Source organism: Haliaeetus albicilla, chromosome 14, assembly GCF_947461875.1.
Source record: "Haliaeetus albicilla chromosome 14, bHalAlb1.1, whole genome shotgun sequence".
Taxonomy (NCBI): Eukaryota; Metazoa; Chordata; class Aves; order Accipitriformes; family Accipitridae; genus Haliaeetus; species Haliaeetus albicilla.
Genome location: NC_091496.1, coordinates 1,648,999 through 1,673,723, shown reverse-complemented (window position 1 = coordinate 1,673,723; position 24,725 = coordinate 1,648,999). Strand labels below are relative to the sequence as shown.

Below are 24,725 nucleotides of genomic sequence, written 5' to 3'. Positions count from 1 at the left end.
GTGTGCCCCAGATCAACACCCACCACCCTTCCTCTTCTGTGTGGTCACATTGGGGGAAAGCTCCTGGCTGCCCCCATAAGGCTGCTGGAGCAAGGAAGACATTAGAGCTCAAGGAATCTGCTTGAGCAGAGATCCAGGCTTGGATGGTTTTAATATTGCCTTGGCGATGATGGGAGATGCGCTTTGAAGTAGGTAAAGGAAGAACCAGCACATGTATGACCAGGCTGTTCCAGCACGAAGGTCCCAGTGGAACTGGAGGCCAGAAGGCAAAGATGAAGTGCAGACATTCAGCCTCTGCAAGAGGTGAGAGCCACTGAGTTCAGGCCAGAAGAGGGAGCTGGAGAAAAGGCCCACTGGCCCAACCTGGTCCTGCAGAAGAGGACATCTCAAGCCAAGGGCAGGAGAGCAGGTAGCCCTTCCCCAGCCCACAGCTGCCAGCAGGGTCTGGGTTCAGCTCCTGAACTGCTCCAGCAAGCAGTCAGGGAGGCTTGGAAGGGGGTTGAAATAAGGTGATACTGCTCTCCAAGAGCAAAGGCTTTCTGTCCCATAGGCTCTTCGCTAGAAGCCAGCCTAAACATAGAGTTGGGGACAGCAGAAGCCATATAGTGCACTGGAGGGCCCCAGCTTGGCCCTGTGAGCTGCAAGTCCTGCAAGGGTATGAAGGGGGCATATGATAGATACAACAGATTGGTGGCAGCTGCCACCAGTTTCTGTGGTCAAAAGCACCAGAGAATGCTTCAGCTATGATTCCCAATCTTTATTTTTCTGGGCCTTGACAAAAAAAAAAAAAAGGCAGCAACTGAGGCTACAGAAGGGGGGGAAAAAAAAATCTATCCCCAAGAAGAGGGGAAGCTTAACTTTGGGGCAAATGTTAACACTTCAACCGAACATCAGGGGTAGGTGCTCCCTAAGAGGGGTAGCAGTGACTCAATCAGCCAGCGCTGTTCAGATTAACAATGTGAATACAATGCTATGGTTTATTTAAACATAATAAATGCAATCTCTTAAAAAGAAACTAAAACCCCACAGTCTAACCCTTGCCTTTGATGATGGAAGAGGAAGGTACTAGGAAAAGCTGATTTAAAAAAAAAGGCACTTAAAAAATGGTCTTCAAATAAAAAGAATTTTGCACAAACTTGATGCCAGCCCACTGGAGCTGCTCAGAGTTTGATGGCCACTTACACATGGTCTCTGGAGCAAATTTCACAGTATATCAAGCACAGCAAGACAAGAGATAGACAGACATCCCTTCCTCTCCTGCCTGTGCAGAGATGACCACTGCTCACAGCAAGAGGGAGAGATGTTCCCTCTCTCCTTTTCTTGAGGCTGTGTTTCCTGGGATGAGTGATCCATGAGTTTCCAAGGATCCATATTAAAACCACATGCAGCAATAACATCCCTCACCCCCGGAGGAACACAAAGCTAACTAGAAAAAAGCTGATGTGATGTGTGGGAGGAAGGAAAACAAAAAGCTTACTGGTACACGTTAGAGTCAGGTGCTGATAACCAGGACTTGAGCTGGCATGGGTGGCTCACACCCAAGCGCTGGGTACAACACACTACAGGTTAAAAGACAGCTCTGAAATCTACAGGGTGAGTTTTCACTGTTAGCTTGTTCAGAGTGCAATGTGAGCCGAAAAGGTTAAAAAAAGATTCAGCAAAACCTCTTCCCTCCCCTCCCCTCACCACCCCAAGTAAACTACACAGTAGTCCATTAAGTGGCAACTTTTAACCAGTCTTCCAAGCAAACCTTTCAATATGAAAAGGTGAGGGACACAGACACGGGGTGTTTCAAATCACTGCACACTGCACCAGAAAAGCTGCACAGGCAAAGCTTCGCTCACTGCCCCGTGTGACGTTCCAGCCGTCTTCTGAAGCTCAAAGAGATGGGAACATGCCCATGAAACACATGCAAAGCCTTCAAGCGGAAGGAGTTCTTGGTTTTATAGGGGGAGAGCTCAGCTGGGCATTAGGGGTATGAGTGTTATCTAAAGCAAAAGAACAGGTTGGCTGTTGTTCTGCATTGAATGTCCTGTTAGATACATCTTGTGAAAATACTAGGTTGAATGGGCCACATGTAAGCATGGGCTCAGACATTCGCAAAGTTCCCCACCCTCCCCAATTAAGTTGCAAGCATGTGCTGATGACAGTTTGATGGCTGGATGTTATGGATTAGTCCCAGTGAGTATTATTGATTAATGGTGTAATTTAGATATCCATAAATAAAAACTGGATTTTCAACAACTTAAAGTAAAAATTTCTAGAAAGGCATCAATGTATTTGCTGAGTAAGGCGCTGAGCGGGTTCCTCCATGTTCTTAGCAAGACCATCCATGGTATCCATAAATAGGGGGCAGGAGGGGGCTTCTTGAACGTAGTGTGTCTTGGACAGAAGCATGAGATGTTCTCATTTTAGTCGCTCAACGAGTCCCTGCGTCAGTCCAAGGTGCAAAAGCTGAGATCTGGAGAGAGTTGCTAGATGAGGGAAATATTCCAGTAGCTTCTCCCACGACAGTTCCAGCAGACTGGGTACCACCAGCCACATTTTAAACAGAGAGCCAGTCCGTTTGTTTTCATGGATGTTGACCACCCCTCCGTGAACATACATGCAGCCGGCCTAGATGGGAAAAGGGGGAGAGGGGAGTTACATGGGGCTCAGACCAAACTGGCACACCAGAAGGTGCTGAGGAGCAACACAGACAGGAAAACCTGGATTTGACTCTCCAGATTCCCAGCTGGTTAATGGCAGAGCAAGATTAACCTCACACACCTTTATGTGCTGGTAACAGAAGTGTCACTGCCCGAGCCAGTCACCCTGGGCTCCTCTCATAGCCAAGGGGAGGAATCACTGCTGAAGGGCACGTGTCTCATCCTAAACCATGTACCCACTAGCTTAAGAGTGCTTTGCTCTGTATTTTAGGTGAATTCTACCCCAAGAAATCAATTTTAGGAGTGGGGCAAAGTGTTAATAAATTAGTATCGAACCATACTTAGGTTTCAGCTAAAAAGAACATATTTTTTTTTAAACTAAAACCACACCATACAAAGACATGCTGCATTCCCTGCTCAGCATAACCCTGCTCCAGGAACACCACCAACACAGAGAGATGGGAAAAGCTCAGCTGCTGACCTATTCTGCGAGTGGCATTTTTTCAATACATAGGAAAAGAAAAGGCATTCCTGCTGTCCAGGCAGTCACCAAGCTGCCTAGGAAACACCTTTATCAGCCCTACAGTTTCTCAGAAAGAGTTGCATTTATAACAATCTCCAAACTAGGTAACACCTGCTCTTATAACCAAAGAACCTGATCTCCACCCTCGCATGCTGCCCTAAGGCGATGATCAGCTGAAGGAGGCTGAAGTCACAGCTAAATGCATTTCTTGCTGCCTGCTGCTTATCAGCCACAGGTCTCTAAGCTTCTAGTTACAGCAAAAAGCTCTAGCAATACCAATCTTGCCATTAGCAGTGGTTTCCAAAGAGGGCTGCTCCCCTGCTAATCCAGGCTGTTCTCAGTAAGCTAAAACCAGTTTACTTGGGGGAGTATTTGCACGTTTTCTCCTTTCACAAACAGGAACTGCTGTTCACACATAGAATTACTCCTTGAAGCTGATACGGTTTAAAAGCTTAAACTCCACATCACTGCTTTTAGAAAGCAGAATATACTGTGTGCTACCGCTCTTTAAACAGCAGCAGGAGTAAAAGGAGCCAAGGCAGTAACCTCACACCAGCCCTCAGAATGCCTAAAGATGCTGCATCCAGTGGAGGTCACCTCCTTGGTAACATTGGTTCAGCTCTATTTGCAGCCCACACAAACGTCAGAGTGCTTGAACGAATGGCTTGAACTTCAGCTACATAGTAAAGAAATGAGTCACTTACTGGTGTGACAGCAGCACAGTGAAAATACACTGGTTCCGGCATGGCAGCTGGGAGCTTGACCCACTGGAAAGTTTGCAGATTCAGCTTCCAAACATCTCCCAGAATCACTTCTCCATTATAGCCTCCACAAACAAACACATCTGTAAGAGAGGAAACCCATGGTGCTTACAGGCCCAGCCATCCTTCATCCAGCAATTGCAGAACATGCAGTGACTGAAGTCAGCGATCACCTTTCCAAAACAGCTTTAGGATCAACAATTATTTTACCTCAACACAAGCTCTCAGTACCTCTCAAATCAGTCCCAGCACACTATTCATAATCACAGAGGCCACTTATAGAATCACAGAATGGTTTGGGTTGGAAGGGACCTTTAAAGGCCATCACGTCCAACCCCCCCTGCCACGGGCAGGGACACATTTCACTAGATCAGGTTGCTCAAAGCCCCATCCAACTGGACCTTCAACACTTCCAGGGATGGGGCATCCACAGCTACTCTAGGCAACCTGCTCTGGTGTCTCACCGCTCTCACCATAAAACATTTTTTCCTTATGTCCAATCCAAAACTACCCTCTTTCAGTTTAAAACTGTTGCCCCTTCTCCTGTCACTATAGGCCTTGGTAAAAGTCTTTCTCCACCTCTCTTGTTAGCCTGCTGTATACATTAAAAGGCCACAACAAGGTCTCCCTGGAGCCTTCTCTTCTCCAGGCTGAACACTCCCAGCTCTCTCTACCTGTCTTCATAGCAGAGGTGTTCCAGCCCTTGGATCATTTCCATGGCCCTCCTCTGGACCTGCTCCAACAGGTCCATGTCTTTCTTTTGCTGAACACAGTACTGCACGTGGGGTCTCACCAGAGCGGAGCAGAGGGGCAGAATTACCTCCCTCAACCGGCTGGTCACACTTCTTTTGACACAGCCCAGGATACAGTCGGCTTTCTGGGCTGCAAGCACACATTGCCTGCTCATGTCCATTTCCCAGCCTGCCTGTGATCCCAGCCCCACCATGGCAGATTCAGAGCTAAATGCCGCTGAGAAGCAGGAGGGCAGTGCAACTCCCACTTTAAGAAGCTGTATTAAGCCCTAGCTAACCTGAGTTCATAAGTTCCTGGGTTTGATCAGATTCTAGTGGTTTTAAACCCATGGGGAGCAGCCACAGCCCTGGATCCTAGTCCTGCTGCCTGCCAGAGGCAGGTCCTTGCTCCCAGCTTTGCCCAAGTTCTCAACTCAGAGGCTTGCACTGCAGCAAAATACCGCTGATGAAGGTGACTGGAAGCATCTCCCAGCCCCTGCCTTACTTTTATTGGCACAATTAGCACTCCTAAGAAATATAATCTGGCATAGCACTCTTCTGCATGGCTCAGCACCCTTTAATATACAGCATTCAGTAATCGACCTGAAGAGTTTGAAAAGAAGGATCAATATTGTAACTGCTTCTTCAGTCCATTATGAGCAATTTGTTTTATCAAGTTTCGAGGAACGCGTTCTTGTAGGACAATGAGGCTATGGAGAGGCCCAAATCTAGTTGAAGGAACACTCTACCGTTCAAAATTGCGGGTAATTGAACATGGATTGCACATGAAGAGCCCTCTCTAAGCTATGCCTCAAACACTGCCGCACAAGTGATTTACAGCAAGAACATTTGGAGGATCAAAGTGAAGAACAAAAGGCTCTACTAAGCTCCGTGCAGCTTCTAACATATAAAATCACCCTCACTTTACTAGAGAATGGAAAGACTCAGGTGCTAACTCTGCTACCGCCTCATAATCCACTCCATATGAGCATCTCGGATTTACAACACCACGAAAAGGACCCACTATCAAAGACATCTCCGAACAACCTTGTCTCTAAAGAGCTTGGCTTCAGCACTTGGTCGCACTTTGCTTTTCACAGCGGACTGCAAAGCTAACAGGTTAGTCATCAAGCTGCAGCAAGAACATCATTTACACCTGTTTGTGAGCTTGCAATCAATAAGTTGCAAAGTATCATGGACACTCGTGGCTAAAATATGTGATATCTTACATTGTAGTGGCCACGTGTCCAAAGGAGATTTACGCGTTGCCTAAAATACTGCAGAATTCCAGAGAGCAACAGTACTGTGCAATACAGAAGTAAATCTGCCTACAGCAGCAAGATCCCTCATGTGAAGAGTGGTGCCAACTGGGCAGCTTAAGGCCTGTTAACAAGAAAGAAATCCTCTTCCAGAAAATACACGTGTGCCCTGCAGTTCTCACAAACATGTGTCAGAGGCCAGCATCTCTCAGGCTAGAAGGATGGGCTTGTCACTGCTAAGTTGTATAAGATATATACCAATTTTCAAGAGGCGGATCTTACCATTTTTTATCTGAACACAGCTATGGCATCTTCTGGCTGCTGGGAAGCCTGAGGAGAATAATAAAAAAAAAAAAGTATCAACTATAGTTGCTTTAAAGTGCTTGGGCAAGTGGTGATTATATCTCAACATAGAATCATGGATAGGAGTCACTTGTTTCATTTATAAGGGGCTTCTACTTTCATACAATCACGGGTATAACATCTCTACTTTAGCAACCAGCTGTTTCAGGTTTGACTCCTACTTGCTCTCCAGGGAAGGCAGAAATGTGCCAGAATCTCATTCCCCACAGACTCCAGCTCTCACCTCTGGCTTGGTGAAAAGCAGCAGCCAAGGGCCTACAAGGTTTCAGGGAAACCCCTGCTGCTAACCAGGCCAGCATGTGTTCCCTCAGAGGGAGCAGAGATGATGCATATCTTCTGGGAGGAGAGCCAGCCACTATCATCTTTCCCACCCAGGGAGGGAGAGAAGCCAGACTGCTAAATATGCTTCAGATGGGTTAGTCCTCACTGCTAAAGCTCTAAACAAGCAGGACCTCGAGGCCAGCATTAAGTCACGTACTGTACAACAAGGTTATGAAAAAGGTTTTCAGCCTGCCAGAAAACTGCATTTTCAAGCATCTTGGCCACTCTCTGGTTTACAAGGGAAGACAGGGGAAATTCCAGACTCACCAACTTTTTCATGAGGTTTTGTGGCAATTTCCTCCCAGGTGTTGGTTTCAAGGTTGTATGCATGGATCTGAAGGGACAAAGAGGAGCCATTACTTCCTCCTGGCTCTCCGAGCACCACAATGATGCAGTTGCTGGCTCTGACCCAGGGAGCCACTATAAACAACACCTCTTTTTCATTAAGTGTAAAACCAAAACCAGCTAATCGCAGCCAGTGACTAAGCAGGTATAAAATCACCTTCAAAGCGTACCAGCTTACTAAAGCTTTCATCTCACGCTTTGCTATTTGAGCCCCACAGCTGAAGAAAAAGAAAACTGCTTTTAAAAAAACTGGACCAATTAAAACCCACACCCTCCAGTTCTCAAAACTGTTTAGAAATACCTATCTCATACTGCACGTAAGGAGAAAAGAAATGCAGAAAATGGAGAGATAAAAAGTCACGTTAACTGCTGCAGTTTCAAGTTTTTTGGAAGTGGAGCACTATTTAAAGTGTCCTCATTTATCATTTTGGCATTCAAGATGAATTCACTCTTCCCTCTCCAAATTGTATTGGAGAAAAAACATTTACCACAAGAAAGGAAATTAAAGTATACCATTAAGGGAGAAGATAAGAAAAGAGTCACCGTATCAATATCTGAATTTAACACCAAGGAATTCCTTCCTTTGGTACTTTCCTGTTTTGGCACAAACACAACATTTAGAAATATGTCCTAAGTGTTTTTAAATGAGAATCTTTGATAATAGGTCTACAGAATGAAGCTGGTTTTCAGATCGGTATGGTCACTGGGTACCACAGATTCATCATCTGTAAGTCAACAGGACATGTTTGCAGCAAGATGAGGTTTTACAGAAATATGAGAACAATCTGCTCCTAGTTATCTATTTTTTTACCAAGCTCAGCTCTCCAGGCAAAGCGAGATGAAGAGACCATCCTGGTTATACTTCACTGTAGAAAATCTCCCATCCAGGCAAGCACTCAAAGTTCCCGATTGCCTTACCTTATCTAAGGAATAAGCTGTCCAGGAAGTTCCACCTCCCAAGATATAAATCCGTTGACCATCATGTGCGATTTCATGTCTGTATCTGAAGGTGCAAAGAAGGACGTTTAGCAGCACAAGCAATTACTGCAAGTGAGCAACAACAAAAGCCTTCTAGAAAACACTACCAAATTTGAGTGACTTAAGCAGACACCCCAAGCCTGGCTATGCTGTATCAGTCCCTCAGGTTGGGAGCATTCAGAAGATGTGGAAGCTTTCATGAGCAATCTAAGCAGCACCCCAGAAGCTTGCAAGGCATTTTCTGAGAGCAGAGCACCACGGAACTTAAGTACAGTCATTTACGGAGCACCACAACGGCCATCAATATTCCAGTCCCTTCTCTCACTAAGATGATCACTGATTGATCTCCCAGCCCTCCTTCCTCCATGCCTTGCTACAGAATAGGACAAGAGACAGGGATCAACAGGAGCCTCTTGCCCTCCTCAGCACTCACCAGCTGCCTCAAGTCCCCAGCTCTGTTCTGGCACCACACAGTCCAGATCAATGTCCTGGCAAAGGCTTCACACCCATCCCTACATCCCCCTGCACGCCAGACTGCTGGAGCACTGGTTGTGCAACGTTCACAGCTGAAAACACTGCTCTAAGAGCGCCCAGAAGCCTGTCCTTAAAGGTGGTGACTCCCCTGCGTAAAAGGTCTCTGAGACTGTCCAGCTTCTCACCTCTCCTCTGGCATGTCACATGACATATTGTTTGGTTTCAGCTGGATCCACTCTCTAGTGTTGAGGTCTAGCTTATGTAGGTCAGTACTGTAAATGTAACCAGTTGTTCCTCCAAACACGTAGAGACAACCATTGATAATGGCCATGGCCTGGAAGGTAACAGAGAGAAACCAGTCAGAAAGGACGTGCGACATCAGTGTCTGAAAAAGAGAGAACTCCCACCCTCCCAAAGCAAGACACTGCTTGCAAAGCTCTACCTACAACTTACAAAATGACACGTTCAGGAGGAATATGAAGGGCAAACAAGGATGATACACAAAAGATGGGGGGCGGGGGGTATCTGTAGGAAGGAAAAGTAACTCCGTGGTCACAAGATGAGGACCTAGAAGTGGAGCTGCTGAGTTTCAGGCATAGACAAAACAGATCTGTGCAGCAAGGGCTCCCAGGAGCTAAAACCAAAGCACAGTTAACCCTGAATCTCTTCCACGCTGACCTTAAACGGATACTGTTACAGAGAATCTTACAAACCAGCTATCAGATAGCCAGTGGCATTAAGCGTAACAGACAAAGCCCCAAACACAGTGGATAAGTCAGACTAAACAATAAAGACAGCCTGTACAATTCAAAAGCACATGGACTATCGGCCTACTGACACCGTGAAGATGGTGCAGGCACCATTCCCTGATGCAGTCCAAGGTGGAAGCAGAGACGTAAGCTCCTTCTGCTCCCAACTGCCTGTTTGCCAAAGGCCAGCTCGAGTTGAACTGGGCAAGGGGAAGATTACTTTCCTTCCTCCCTAAGTGTCTGGCGCACATCTAAATGAGAAATTAGTTGGGTTATAAATATCTGCACCACAAGTACATTGGCAGTATTATTGGAAAGCACAGCAAAAGCTGGCACTCCTCCTGTGAGCGTGAATCTAGTTTTTTGTGCACCATGCTCATCCAGGACATTATGGACAGTTTAAAAAGTTATTCTAATGCAAACAAGACCTACTAAACCCTGTTTTCATTTATAGTTTGGGGTTTAAAGGCTTTGAGGAGGCTAGAGAGCAACTCTAGGAACTACCAACCACTCCTTAAATCAGACATACTTTTTCATTCAACTGCACCTGACATTTAGTTAAATTTTGGCTTTTCTAACTACAAGAAAACTACACTTTTCCTTTGTAATCTCAAAGAACCAAGACCACACTCTGTTTCTTTACAAATGGTACCTGCCTTCCCTTACACTTATGTACATAGAGAACAACTCTGGTTACTAGCAGAGAAGAGATCTCCATGCTCTGGCCCCTTTTCTGTGACACACAGCGCAGCGTACGCAGGCACAGGCAAAGTGCCTCGACAAGGGATGTCCTTCATACCTGGCCATAGATTCGATTGGGTTTCTTTCCTCGGCAGCTGAGCAGAGCCCATCTTTTGTACTTGACGTTGCAGACATGGACGTCATTGCCGTTGCTCTCCCCAAAGGGGATCCCGGTGCCCCCGAACACAAGCAGGTTGTTGCCATGCAATACAACTAGGAGAGAGAGACAGAGCAGAGATACATGTTGCTGCAAGACATGGTAAAAGAGAACGACTCTCTGCTCTGGAGTCAGTAGGTAGAGAGTGTTCAATATTGTTCAAATACCCTACAATTCACACTATGTATTTGTGGCTTTGAAATGCTCTAAAAGAGAAAGAATGAAAGCTAAAACCATGGTAACCAAAGGCCTACTTTTAAAAATGGCTAGTGAACAAAGAGATCTATTTTTGGATGCTTTGAGACGTCTGATTGCACGGAGCACCTAGCTGCTGAAAGTGCAGGTGCCTTGCAACTATCAAGCTAAATACCTGGAAACTACCCCTTGCATTTGAAATTTTTTCTTTCCCTCTGCCTCAACCCAAGAGAAAGAGGAAAGAAAAATCACAAAACCAACCCAAACTCAAGGCCTACTCGCAGAAGAGTTGGTAACAGGATCCAGATTTCCCATTTCTTGCCTGGTTTTGCATTCCACCAGGGACATCGATTAAAATAGCTTCAGGAGTAGACACATAGGACTTGAATTTCCATACGTACGTGACATGGAGGCTAGTTCCCTGGGCATGTACCCTTCAGTGCCCATTTGATGCCAGGTGTCTGTAGCAAAGTTGTATCGCCAGAGTTCCCTGAAGAGCGGGTAGTCTTCATTCTCTGGCCCACCGGACTCATCGTAGTCAGGATTGTAGCCTCCAAACACATACAAGTTGGCACTATCTGCCACGCAACGATGGCCACTTCTTGCTGGTGGAGACCTATGGCCTACAGCAAAAAGAGAAGGTAAAACAGCTTCAGTTGAAATGCCAGCAGAGGAGCTGAGCTTGTGTCTGAGGGTCAGGACTACACCCGCCGCGGTGGTCCTCCAACAAGAGTGGCTGGTGTTTAGCCATAGGGAAGCATGTCTGCAGCCAGGAGGAAACAGCTCTGTAATGACAGATCCACTTCTCCAAGCAGGAATGGGGAGAGCCTCTGCGTGTCACCATCTCACTCATGTCCCTGGACCACACCTGCCTAAGGAGGCTTGTCTGCAGGTCGACACGTGACAACCCTTCCATGAAAGCTATTTCCAAGATATCTTAAAAATTCCCCCTTCAATCATTCTGTATGGCAGATTTCACTTAGGAAACCGTTCCAAAATGATTATATTTAAAGCTGACTGGTGGGAACAAAGAAGAAAAGTAATGATTTGCTCTCTGTCCTACATAAACCTTCTCTCCATTTCTTCTCTTTTGCTCCTGGCACCTTGTATCTCAAGAAGGCTCTTTCACCTTGGACACCCGTGGCTTCCTAAACATTAAGCAACACAGGTCTGATACAGCAAGTAAAATCTGCTCATAGGTAAAGGCATTTGCACTGGGAGGGAGCGCAGCAGGGAACCCATCTGAGATCCAACAGGTTAAGCTTGACAACTGGCAGACGCAGCCCTTCCCAAAAGGAAGCCCTCTGCCTACCCACCCTCTTCCCTAAAAGCCAATGGAAATAAAAGTGGGGAGGACAATTCAAGCTCAGACCTCAACTGGAATAGATAAAAAGACCAATTCAGTCCAGGAAAATCTAAACAGCAATATTCTTGTTGGACAACAGCAATTGAAGTCTCAGCTGACAAGTGATCAAAAAGTAATTCCGAGCTTGCTCGAATATGATGCACAGCAAGAGCCAAGCACAGTGCCAGACGTAGATGTTTTTCTTCAACAAGACACAGGACCACATAACGAATGAGGAAGATGAAAGGAGCAGAAAATGATCAGGTCCCTGAACAAAGGAGCTGGTTGTGAGACACATGTAGAACATCTCAAGCTGACTAAACCAGGAAGGTTTCAAAAGTCATTTTTTCTACGCAATACAACAGCTTTTTGGTGAGAGTAACTCTAAGCCTCATCTTGAGAAGGAAGATAGATAATAGTCCCCTAAAATGTACAATTTCAGTGCATAATCATCACTCTCTCAAGCACATCCTCTGCTTGTTGCACCTCAAGACAGGCCCACTTTGGTTCAGTTGACAATAAAGAACAAACAAAAAAAACCATCAAAAGAAGATCTCCCGAAGAACCCCCACCGAAAGCAACCAGTGATCTTCACCACCCACCTGCTCTCATAGCTCTTTTACGGACTTTTAGGATGGAACAGGACCCAGTGAAGCATCTAATTAGGACCCATCGTGTTTTCTTCTTAGAGCTTGTTACAATTATCAGCAGTGAATCAGACATGTGGAGCAATAACAAATGAGGCATCAAGCATCTTTCCTACAGGAAAGGTGAAATAAATGATTTGTCCAGACTGAATAATGAATTTTAACTCAGCACAAGCAGCTTTGCTTAATCATGTTCCCCGTTTGCTGCTGCTGTAAGCTCCAACTCTAGTCCAAAATTAAGCTGCTCTACAGGGTTCAGACAAACTCCTTGTGGCTAAGTTTTGACAGATTTGGGTTGTTTCCAGTAATAATTGTGTCTCACAGCAATCCCCACTTAGAAAACTAATAAGCACTGGCTGAAAGAGAGGGGAAGAAAGTTAAGGAATTAATGGAAAAACCTGTAGTCTGGCCTGGCTACTGAGACAGCACAGTGCCATCGGGCACCCAGCGTGGCATGGACATTAGCGCACAGGAGGGGTGGATATTACATGTACTAACAGTGGCAGCCAGGAACTAGTGGTGGACTAAACTGTTAAAACAAATATTACGTGCTTTAGAGGTGATTCACAAAGGGAAAGAGAAACATCCATCCCTCTGGCCTTTTTTATTTTAAACTCTGAAACTATCCAAAGAGATGGATTCATTTTTAAGTGAACACATTGATAATAAAGGTATTTACAATCATGGTAATTGTTCAGACTCTTCTAATCAGAGATGCTTCGAGAGGGCAGTTCATCTGATCCTGAATATCTGCAAACAAAACCATGCTTGAGAAATGCCCATGCCTCTCTGCAGCCTATAGAGGATATCCTAGCGAAGGGCTCACGTGTCTGTGCTTGGCCAAAGGGAGCTCATCCTGCTTGTTTCTTCTTCTGTGTTTGCCCTGGAGGCCTCCAAAAAGACCTGAAAGAACTGAAATGGGAGCTTAATTCCAGCAAAGACTGGGAGCACTGATGCACACATTTTGCAGGGGAGTGAGGATTTAATTCAATCATCCATTGAATTTAAAAGGTATTAGGGAATTAGGAGTTCAAATATTACATTAAATATAGATCCTATTTCCCTCTAGTTATAACACTTGCTGTGAGAATTTTCCAGAGGAAAGAGAGAAGAATAAGGCTGAGTTTTCTATAAAGCCAACAGACTAAAGAGTAAGAGGCATAATTCAAAGAAAATAAATTAAAAACAAAACTAAGGAAGCCTTCTCTGCCATTCACCTCTCAAAATTAAAAAGAGAAGACACCTGACTTTGCCATAATGCCCCAGAACAGTTAAGTTTCAACAGAAAGGGATCAATGTTTGATGCATGCAGGTCCTCAAGATAGCGAGATGGGTACATTAAGCCCATACACAGCCCAGCTGGTTTCACCTCTTCCCATTTAGATAGAAACCCATCTCCTATCTTTAAAAGACGATTTTTTTCAAGATATTTTCAAGACACAGAAAGGGCATCAGAAGGCGGAGCTGGTGTCAAACAGATACTTGCAAGTACCCAACCGAGATGGTCTGAAAGGACCATCCTTCCCATGCAGCCATTCCCTGCCCATTCCCACTACTCTCGCCAACAACTCAAAGGGCTCTGTGAACTAAAGGAACGCATTTTTCAATCAAACACTCACTCAGTAACTGTCCTTTGTCAGAAGCTAGGGATCCTCGTGGCAGAGCTAGCGGAAGAAATGATGCCTGTCCCTGGTCATGCATTCACAACTCAGCTGCTCAGGGGAAATCCACTGTCCTCAGCATTAAGCTGAGCACCAAACCGTGGAGGAGAGCAGCTGAAATGCTTCCTCCTGCTGTGCCTGCTACGTGGCAGTGACTCCCAGGGAAAGGAGGGCTGGAAATGCCAACCAGAGCAAGGTTTCCAAAAGCTCAGGGCAAACCCCTGTAGCTACAAACACATGCAATTTCATTTCACTCTGCTCAAGAACAACAGATTTTCTGCTCTATACAAGCAGACCCCAGTTGTGTTTGCTCAACATATAAGGAATAAGTTATCTCCAAAGGCTTCACATTTCCAGCCTGCTGGTTTTAAGCTCCGCTCTTCACTAACCCCTTCATCTCAATGGACTAGATCCTCCTGCTTGCAGAGGCCCAAAGAAGATGATATATCTACCCATAAAACAGGAAAAAAAATTATCCAACACATCTTCTGAGTCACCTACACCAGCACACTCGCAAATGTATGAATGAACTGAATGTTAAACTGAGTTAAATTGCCACCAAACTCTTCTATTCAGAATTGAAGTGACCTTAATTCACTTCAGAAGAAAGCCTTAGAAAAAGATTCCTCTAGTTATATCTTTTTAAAGAAAAGACCTGTAAAAGCTGAATCTATTTAAGAGTTAATTCAGATTAGTTTCTTCAGCAGACAAGCTCTATGACTTTTACCTCCAATAAAGAGCTGCATTTCCATTTAATTATGTTTTATCAGATGATTCACATTTCCTACTGAAATTCTTCATGCAAGTTTTGGATCTGCTTTCGCTTCAGCATTAGCAGTGCACAACAAGCCTATTACACAAGCGCAAACTTTAGATGGTGCAGGAAGATGGAAACACCCAAGGGTTTGCTAACTTCTTCCTCTAGTTAGCAAAGCCCATCTCCCCAAGAGCTGAACCTGCCACAGATTAAAGAAAGACCCAACACTAAGCGAAGCACAGTGAGACACCATCACAGTGAAAAGCTGCAAGTCACCAGGCCTCGCTATGAATTCTGTGACACTGGACATGGAAAGTAGCAGAACAACATACCAAGTCAAGACAGAACTGTGGGAAAGAGGTCGTAAAGCTAGTTATAGAAAATGGCTTTAAAGTGGATGGATATAATTTGGAAAGCACTCGCTTTCCCAATTTAAGACTCCAAAGTGAAACGGGAAGGAAGGATGGGAAGGTACAGTCACAAGGAGACCCCTTTTCCTTGGTCCTGAGGGGAGAAATGGGAACAATAAAACTTTCAGAGAATAAGAAGCTCCACAAACAGAGAGAAGTTGAAATATCATGACAGGAACATAATTAAGGAAAGTCCTAAATTAGGACCAAGCTAGCTGATTGAAACTTGCTTGCTGGCTATGCACTGACCTGTTAACACCCTGTTAAATTCACCCTTTTCAAGTGATTCATTGAGTGACTTCAGAGGGAGCTGCTCCGATGGCCCAGATTGACTTTGTTAAAGTGGATTCCTAATTGAATACCTCTCCTGCAAGAGGTATTATTAGAACAGGAGAGTAAGCAAAACAGCGGCATGAATATCTGTTCCCGAGTTTCCTGATGTGACACAGCACAGCAACCAATGCATGAGACATTCATTTCCTACCTCTCCAAAAACTTTGAATACAGAGTAGGTCTGGGGCGAGGAGGAGAAAACAGAGATGTTCATTAAGAAAATTAAAAAAAACCCTTTATTTTGGAGGAGAGAGCATAATGGTCCTGAATAGTGTTCAACAAGACTCCCATTCAAAATATCCCTCTTATGGGGAGGACAAAGCTGAATTGCACCTGCTGGTCCATAAATACTGCTCCTGTTCTAACACAAACTTAAAAGTTTATTAAATTCCAGCTCTGGGGCCTTGACAGCTACAGAAATCTATGGAAGGCCTGGAGAAAAAAAACCAACATAAAAATCCCTTGGTACCAGCAGATTACTTGAAGTTACAGAGCAGATTAAATGCTACCAGCATGCCCAGAACCACAGCACATGTCAACGGCTATGCTCAAGTCTACTGGATTTCTCTACCACTTTTCAATAGCTCTATAATAAAGTTATAGAAGAAGAAAATTAAACTGTGAAGTACCAAGTGGTTGCACTGATTCACATGCAGTGCAAATGTAAGGTGAGAGGCGCTTCAAACAGAGCAGCACAAAGTCAAGTTTCGAAGAACAAAGACGTTTTCTTTCCATTCGATTATCCTCCCTTTCATGACTGCAGGAAAAAAAATGCTGGCATCATCTCACTGGCTAGGTTAAACAAGAGGGGAGTAGCCGCTATTTGAATTAGTAAGTCAGCCAGCTGGGCTTTTTTTTTTTAAATAAGAGGGGGGAAAAAAGGTCTAATTAGCCAAATTAATTTCTTAAAAATAAACAATGAAAGAGTTGAATATGAAGTTTTGAGAGCCTGCCTGAAACCATCCTTTTTTTTTTTTATCATGACCATGGTGCCAGAGAAAAACCAAATAAATCTATTAATCAAGGAGAAGCTCTTGGCAGAGGGTGAGGTCTGCCTACGCCATCAGGTACTGCAGAATTTGATTTTTCTTTTTAAGGGAATTTTCCCTAATTGCTACCATGCCTTGTTACCAGATCCCGGCAAACCAATGCAGTGCTGTTCTCCCAAGGTGGCAAATCCACAGCTGCTGCCTCCCTTTCCCAACCAGCCTTGGAAGGAAGAGGCCAAGGGTCTGGGCTGTCCCACCATCTGCTCAGAAACCTGTAAGCAGAAAGGAAAAGAATGACCCCTGTATCATCCCTCACTAGGGCCGGTGTGAAGCTGAGCAGTAGCCAAAGCAACCTGCAGCAGAAAAAATGATTCCTGGATCCTTTGGGAGCAAAGAAGATGAGGTAAGAGAAACTGCTAACCTCGCGCTTAAAAGGCAACTCTGGAAATGGAAACAGGTCAAGTTCTTTTGCCATCACAGCTACCAGAAAGAGACTTGGCTGTAGCTAGCAGAAATGGCAGGAGCAGGACTAAATAAACATACTCTTATTGCAAACACATACCCTTTCCCCATGGGTTACTGCCTTGGAGCTGCAACTGCAACGACTTTCCAGCTTCGGGATGCCTCATTTCTAAAGTCTGCCACGCACTGTTGCTTGCTAAGGGTACAAAAAACATCCTTTTGCAGAGTCAGATCAGCTGACTCCAAGCCGCAGGTGTCAATTTTAAAGTTTTGCCTCTTTATTCTTTCCGTCTTAAAGGATCACTAAAGATCCATCTGAAATTGGAGCACAATTATAAAGTTTTGACATGCTGCTTGCCCCATTCCAAGTCACTGAATTACAGAAAGATCCTAACAACGCAGCAGTCAAAGCATTTATGATTTGTTTTTCCATGTACTGCTTGCTTGTTTCATGCAACCATTTTACTGCTTGCTCATCTGGCCGTTTAAAGACATTGCCGTTCACAAAAAGGAAAGCACGTAAGATAAAGACAACAGAAATTACAAAGAACTGTCTATTCCATTCAGAATACACAGGGAACGATCCTCAAAGCCCAAAGCAATAATTAAAGGCCAATGTGAAATGTTTCACTCAAATCTTGGGGTCATGTCTGACCCCAAGAATGTGTATTTTCCTTACAGCACATGGCCTTCTCCATAGAAACAGCAAATCCCTGTTTTTTTCTTTCCCTTTTGCCCAGCTCATGTTAAAGCAGCCAAAAAGCAAAGGAAAAGAGCACGATCGAGATCCTGCCAGTAGTGGATGGAGCCAGGGGATGCTCTGGCATCTGGATGCTCAGTTTGGTGCAGCAGGGAGGCAGTCGCTCAGTGCGTTTTTTTTCCCCCTGTAAAACAAACCTTCCTGGGCACTCAGGGGAATCAGTGAAATGTATTCATCTGGTATCAGCCTCTCAGAAGATGTACAGGCTCCAGATCATCTCACGCAGGCGACCCAAGTTAAAAAGGATGACTGGTCTCAAGTTCACGGTTTCAACACAGGAGGTGAGACTCAGGGTCAGAAGAAACGCTTGGCTTCTAACCTTCAGAAAAGAATTTTATCCAATAAAAGTTGCCAATGTTTCTAAATCTCAAGGACAAGCAACCAGTTTGTTTTTTTCCCAACCAAGATGCATTTGGAGAAAACAGTTTACATGTGCAGCATATTTTTTATCAACAGATCAAGCTTCAAAGTTCTTTAAATATTTGAAAATTAGGAAATAATGGCACATGAAAGCTTACAGATTCCTATTGCTAAATGAAGTTTGTTTCAAACACACAAAAGACCATTTATTAAGATGACCGTAGTTCAACCCTAAGTTCACAATGGCCATCCAAATGTTTACAACCAACAGTACACACCCTTTTTTAAGCTAGCTATTTAGAGCATCACCTCAACCACACTGCACAACATAATGCCAGGTCACCAATAATGCATGTGATTTACCAAAACTTATCCGAGCAACAGCTATCAGTGTTCACAACACAGTGTGGCAGCTGTGTTTTCATCTCCAACGCGTGCTCAACACAGCAGGCAGGATAAAGAGCAGACCTACTGAGATGATAGCACGCTTCTGCCAAGTAATTCTGCTTTGCAAAAGTAAAGATTAAATGCTGCTCTACCTGTAGTTCCTTGAGCAATATTATACAAGACAGAGCAAGGGAAGGCAGCCGTCCCATGGCATAGACAGAAAGCATCTGGACTCAAGCTTTCATTGTAGCACTCACTAGCTAACGCTGTGCAAGCTCCCAGTTCATTCCTTGAACAAAGCAGTATCATTTTTCTTGTATAATTTGATGGATTAGAGCTTGCCATGCACATCAGGTAACCTGAAACAGAACAATGTTGAGGACCTCATCCAGTTTAACATTTGGAGCTGGCAGGGAAATAAAAGCAAGGATCACATTCTGCCAGGCTACAATAGGAAAACTCAGCCAAAATAGATTGCTAGCACAAAAAAAACAGATTCCTGGGCTGCAGTCAAAGCACTGGTGGTTTTAATATACTGAATTTTCATTCTGGTTAAAGACTTGCATCTAGAGAGATGTTCCTCCTAGAACTACAGGACTACTTCCTATTTTGATATTTACTGATGAAAACTAATTGCAGGTACAGCCATGAATCCTCTTCATTTTATGTGTGGCTCAAATCAGGATTTGAAGACTATGCTAAACTATTTTAAATCAAGCCCTTCTTTCCCTCTCCTCCAGACCACCTCGAGAAAGCACAGTTTTATTTATTCCTGGAGCATAACCAACAGATATCCAGGCGTAGCCTCAAACACCTCCCAGAGCAGCAAGCCCAGCACCACCCGTTATAAGCTTCCTTTTTTCTCAACCTATTTTAATCATGACATCCACCAGAGGGTCATTTGCAAAGTGAAAGGTGCAATAAGTTAGTGCAACAAAACTCTGTGAGATCTTAGGAAAGGGGAGGGTGATCTTATTTTACAAAATATTTACATAAGGTGGTTCTGGCCACTCAAACCCACAAGAACCAAGTATATCCAAGTAATCCAGCCAGGATCACTTACATACAGCACAGAGGGTGAAAGGACGACAGCTGCCAAGTCCTCGCTACAATTCCTGGGTTGTTCTTCATTTAGAAGGACAGACTAGTTTTGGACAGGTCTTTTATACCCTCTGGCTCCTATGGCGAGATGCTTTGACCTCAAGAGTTTTGCTTCCTTCTCCTTTCACGAAGTTTAGGCAGTTCTGCTGCCTACTGTCTGCGCCTCCTCATTCTGAGTTTCTTAAAGTTCTTCCTGTCAGGCTAACAGGAAAAGGAACGGCACAGGCACTGAGCTGCAACCGCATGGACTTTGTCCTGTAATCAAGGTGTAGGGTCTTCCGCTTGCAAGACCTGCCCCAAATGTGCTGGCTTTTTCCATCAATCTGTGATCTTCAATCCTACTAATCCCAGTGTGAGGCTTATATTTGGCCACAATATTATTAGCGTTACTAGTAGCAATATAATTTGTATTTCAAGCACAATTTTTGGAAATATAAACTAAATAACTACAGGATGTAAAGCTAACGAATATAGTGTGGCTTTTGGTTCTCATCTTTTCAAAGTAACATACCAGTGGTGAATAGCTAAGGTGTGTGTACACATCCTCTTTACCGCTTCTTAAGGTTTTCTAAGGAGGGTATCAGTATTATTTTCCCTCCTATCTAGTTTTTCCAACATCCAGAATAGTAGGTTTCAGTATCTCCCTTTCCACTTATGATTTCTGCAAGACTTCTGAAGGACATTTAGGTCAAAGGCTGAAGCCAAAGCGCTGCTGGCTCTTGGGAGAGAGAACAAGACAAGTCAATATTGACTTTGACTCCAGTCTTCAAAGCTTCATCTTTTTCATACCAGCCAGACAAAATAAGTTTGTAACTCATGTAATTAGAGTCCCTTACAAATGTTTGGATAAGCAGGATGTGAACATGTCGCCGAGAACAAGGTTTAAAACCTGTTTGTTCATCCAGCTGCGTTAAGCCTCCTCAGATCACATAGCTCTTTTTTGTGGCAGGCTGCCTGTGCCCAAAAAATACCCAAGAGAGAAAGCAGCAGTGCCTGTGTCCCCGACACCTGAGCGACAACTCTGCCCAGGGTGTCAAGGGCAGCTGGGAGAGGCCAGAGGAACCAGCCAAGGATGCCAAACACAACCTACAGGCCACCGGCCAAGACCCTTTCAAATATTTGAAGTCTCTAAAGAAGCATTTCTAAGAGAATGATCATTCTCACATCCAGCTGTGAGAGCTTTCGGGTTTGGATTGATGTCCAGAATAGGTCTGCTTCTTCATCCTGCTTCTCAGAGGCTTTTGTTTTCAAAACTCTTTGTAGCAATCACGTATTTTGAACATTTCTACAAGTGTGCAATTGATTGTCAGTATTTCCCATGATTAGTAAAATAGGAACAGGATTGTAATACATGAGATAGCATCCCAGAGCAGAGAATAAAATAAGGAGTCCTTCCGAGTGGACTGTCCTTACTGAGAAACCAGAACAAAAGAGGAAACATATGCCCCAGAAATTCTATATTACAGATTTTATACCACTAAAACTGAGTGTTCCTTGGGTTGTTTTGGTTTTTTTAAAAAACGTAAAAGGAAAATAAAGAAAGGAATTCTGGAAAATGAGAACCATAGAACAGCCCAGGTTGGAAGGGATCGGGAAAGATTGTCTGGTCCAACCTCTCATGGGAAAGGGAGCCAACATGTGATTATTCAGCACCTTGTCCAGTCACATCTTGAAACTCTCCAGCAACAGGGACTCTACCACATCCCTGGGGATGTTGTTCCAGCGAATTATTGTTGTTACTGTAAAAAATGTCTTTCTTACATTGAGATGAAACTTCTCCCAGTGCAACTTGTACCCACTGCCCCTTGTCTTCTCCATGTGGCTCCTTGTGAAGAGAGACCCTCTGTCCTCTTTGCAGCTGCCCTTTAAGTACTGGAAAACCATGATGAGGTTCCACCTGAGCCTTCTCTTCTCCAGGGAGAAGACACCTGACTCCTTCAGCCTTTCCACATAGGGCAGGTTCTCCAGCCCTCTGACCATCTCCTTTGGACCGTCTCCCATCTGTCCTCGTCCTTCTTGACTTGTGGGGACCAGAACTGGACACAGCACTGAGTAGAACAGGATGATCCCATCTCTCTCTTTCTCTGCTAGTAATGCCCCTGCAGATGCAGCCCAGGTTCCGATTTGGCTTCAGGCTTGTTCCCCCACATGACACAAAGGGATTCAGGATATTAGGGTTTTCTGTTGTATTTTTTTTAAAATACATATTAGAAACTCTGAACCTCTCCATACGAAAAAACCACCTCTACTGTGACTGGTACACTGGGAAAATTATAGCTTAAGACAGAGCATAAATGCTGAGCATGCGAGAAGCAAAGATATATTTAGGTTTCCAGATTGTTTCTATCCACTTAACCCCAAGAGCCTGATGAAAACAAAGAAATTTAAATGTGGACATGATGATTTCCAACGAGGAGAAGAACAAACTGCACACCACCTATATTTGACATTTTTGATCTTTCTAAAGCTTACAAACACCTAAAAATAGCTCCTTCCTTTCCCTTATCCAACACAAAATTTTAGATGTTTAAAGAGTCTTTACCCATCACGAGGCAGCAAAAACACGAACAGCTTTTTTTTTTTTTTTTGAGCTGTTAAGCCATCAACGAGACTCTTTTGTAGACACTGCTTGAGAAATGCCCCTATTGAGAAACCCTCGATAGAAACAGTCCGCTTGAGAAAGCAAACAGAGCAGCACAACCCTGGCACCAGCTCCCGCTAGCTGCCTGCTTACCTTTCGTAATCACTTCCCTGTACTCTCCAGAGTAAAAAAGGTGACAAAAGCTTAAAACCTTTTCTACAAGTAGGTGCAAAAGAAGAACGTGACAAAAGCAGCATGTAAGTCAAGATGTATGCTCTTCTGTTTAACCAAGAGACAGCCCAGATCTACTTCAAACCACACACAGCTTAGCAGGAGCAAAAGAGCTCTGCAGGGAGGGATGTAGTGAACACATCCAACACCAAAGCATGCTACAAGTTCTTTGCGTGCTTTCACGACAGTAATTACTTGTAAAAACAGGATTAAAAGGAGATAGCATGCCTTATGGACAAAGTCTAGGGCATTGAATGGTGGGGAAAACAAAGGAATGCCTCCTGGAAACTCTGAAAGGGAACTGGGAGGTAAGAAGACAAACCTGGTTGGAGGAAATGGAAGGAGGGGAAAAAAAATATTCCTCTGTCTCAATGGTTATGTAAGGGCTGCTGCTGGAGCTCTATAAATAGCACATTAACAGGTGTCGAATGGGGAGAAAACTCCAGCAATCGACTCAAACAGGATTCTTCCATCAGGCAGTTTTTCAGCAAGATCGACAATCAGCTTCAGGTTTGTTAAGGCTGGACTTACGTGCTAAGGCTGAGCTGAATGGGGGCATTTTGTACCTGGGGCTGCAGCATCCGCCCCTGAGCAGGTGGTGGAGGGCAGGATTCCATGTCGGGCCATAATTGGTAGCCAAAAGTGGGATCGTTACAACCGCGTCAGGAGGACGCGCTACCAGCTTGCTCAAGCCAATGATTAAAATTCAGGAACATGAAGATAATCAGTTCTTGTGTTACCAAAAAAGGCCTTTATCACAGAAGGAAGGAAACATGTTTGAGAATTTGCCCAAAAATAGAAAGCGTGGAGCCACTTAGCAAATTCACAGTAGTCTTGCACAAGGCTCGAAGGCGTCTTTGCTGCAGATCTAGACAGGTTTCACAGGGATTGAAACGTGGACCCTGGTCTGAAAGCCCATTCCCCGCTGCTGCTGGTGCTCCAGACACACCAAACACAGGCTCCTACCCCTGAGGCAGCAAAAGGCTTCACATCCTCCATCGAGGGATCTGAGTGGCAGGGCCAGGGGCAGCCAGGGCAGAAAAGGATGCCCTGGGCCTGGGGTACCCACCTCCTGGGTGGCAGCACCCCAGCACCATGTGGCCCTTGAGGGCAGGGGGTGCTATGGAGATAAGGAAGGGGGGGCATACCCCAAACCGATTGGGAATCCCCCCATCACAGAACCATGGGGTGCCCCACGTCCCTCCCAGTATTGCTGAACTGCTCGGATGGGGGTGATCTTCCCAATCCTGTGACTGTGGGTTAACCCTGGGCTCCTCCCCCTAGTATCCTGGGGCTGTTGGGGTGGGGTAATCCCCCCACATACCAACACTGCTAAGAGGAAGGTGGAAAACAGAAAGAACCACCATTCCCAGGTCACGCGACTGGGCTGACATCTCATCCAAGGTCCCTCTGGTAGCCTGGACCCCCCAGCCCAGGATCATCCCTCCCAGGACTGTGGGGCCCCCCACCCCAAAAACCTGATACGCTGGGATTGGGGAGGGAGGAGGGGGGGTGACCATGGGTTAGCCCAGGCCCATCCAGGATCACAGGGCTGCTGAGATAGGGCTGATCTCCACCAAGGACCACAGGGTACCCTGTGTCGTCCCCCTCCCCATGTCCATGGGGATGAACCACCCGTGTGGGTCATCCGAGCATCCCCAAAAAAGCTGAGACTGTCAGGATGGGGAAAGAAGAACGGCCGCCCCCTAGAGTCGTAGGAGAGGGGTAACCCCCCCCACTCCTCAAGACGATGGCTCCCCTTCAACACCCTAAAACCGTTTGGAAACGCGTGACAGCCCCATCCGCAGCTCCAGGACCCCTTATCCCGGGACCGTTGGGACGGGAGCATCCCGGCCCTCCCTACACCATCCCCGGGGCCTTTGGTGACACCCCCCTCCCCCCCGCATCCCAAGCCCATAGGCTACCCCAGCTCCCCCTCAAAACGTCCCAGAGCCCCGGCACCGCGAGCAAAATCCCCCCCAACCCCAAAACTGCGGGGTATGCGTCCTCTCAGGGCCTTGGGGACGGGGGTGCCCCCGTCCCCGACACCCCGGGGATGGGGTCACCCCCCGCCCCCGCCCGGGGAACCGGCGACCACTCACCCGCCGAGCGCGGCCTGCCCGGCAGCTGTACGAAGCGGTTGAGGAGACCACCGCCACCCGCCGCACCGCCCGGGCCCTCCCCGACACCCTCCCGGGCACCGTCTGCCGCCGACATAGCCCCCGTCCGATCCTCCTCAGGGCGAAGCCAGGCAGCAGCCAACGGCAAGGCCGCCTTCCAATCAGCGACGAAGTTTCTGCGAGCCCCAGCCTATGAAACGCGGGCTTCTTGGTAGGTGGGGGAAGGCCGAGGAGAGAACGCTGTTGCTGGGGGGGGGGGGGGGGGGGGGGCTGAGTAATGATCACTGCGCCTGCGCGCCGCTGAGGGGCAGGCAGAAGCAATAGAGCGCCGAAAAG

General features: G+C 45.6%; 1 protein-coding gene across 1 annotated transcript; it reads right to left on the bottom strand.

Moving 5' to 3' along the window:
- Positions 1–944: 944 nt before the first annotated feature.
- On the bottom strand, positions 945–24,523 carry KLHDC10 (kelch domain containing 10). The gene is made up of 9 exons (XM_069801490.1): positions 24,372–24,523; positions 10,647–10,868; positions 9,952–10,106; positions 8,589–8,737; positions 7,870–7,954; positions 6,874–6,940; positions 6,205–6,252; positions 3,876–4,015; positions 945–2,616 (listed from the first exon to the last, which is right to left on the bottom strand). The coding sequence occupies exons 1-9, from the start codon at positions 24,484–24,486 to the stop codon at positions 2,407–2,409; spliced, it is 1,191 nt and encodes a 396-aa protein (XP_069657591.1). The 5' UTR covers positions 24,487–24,523; the 3' UTR covers positions 945–2,406.
- Between the last annotated feature and the right edge of the window lie 202 nt (positions 24,524–24,725).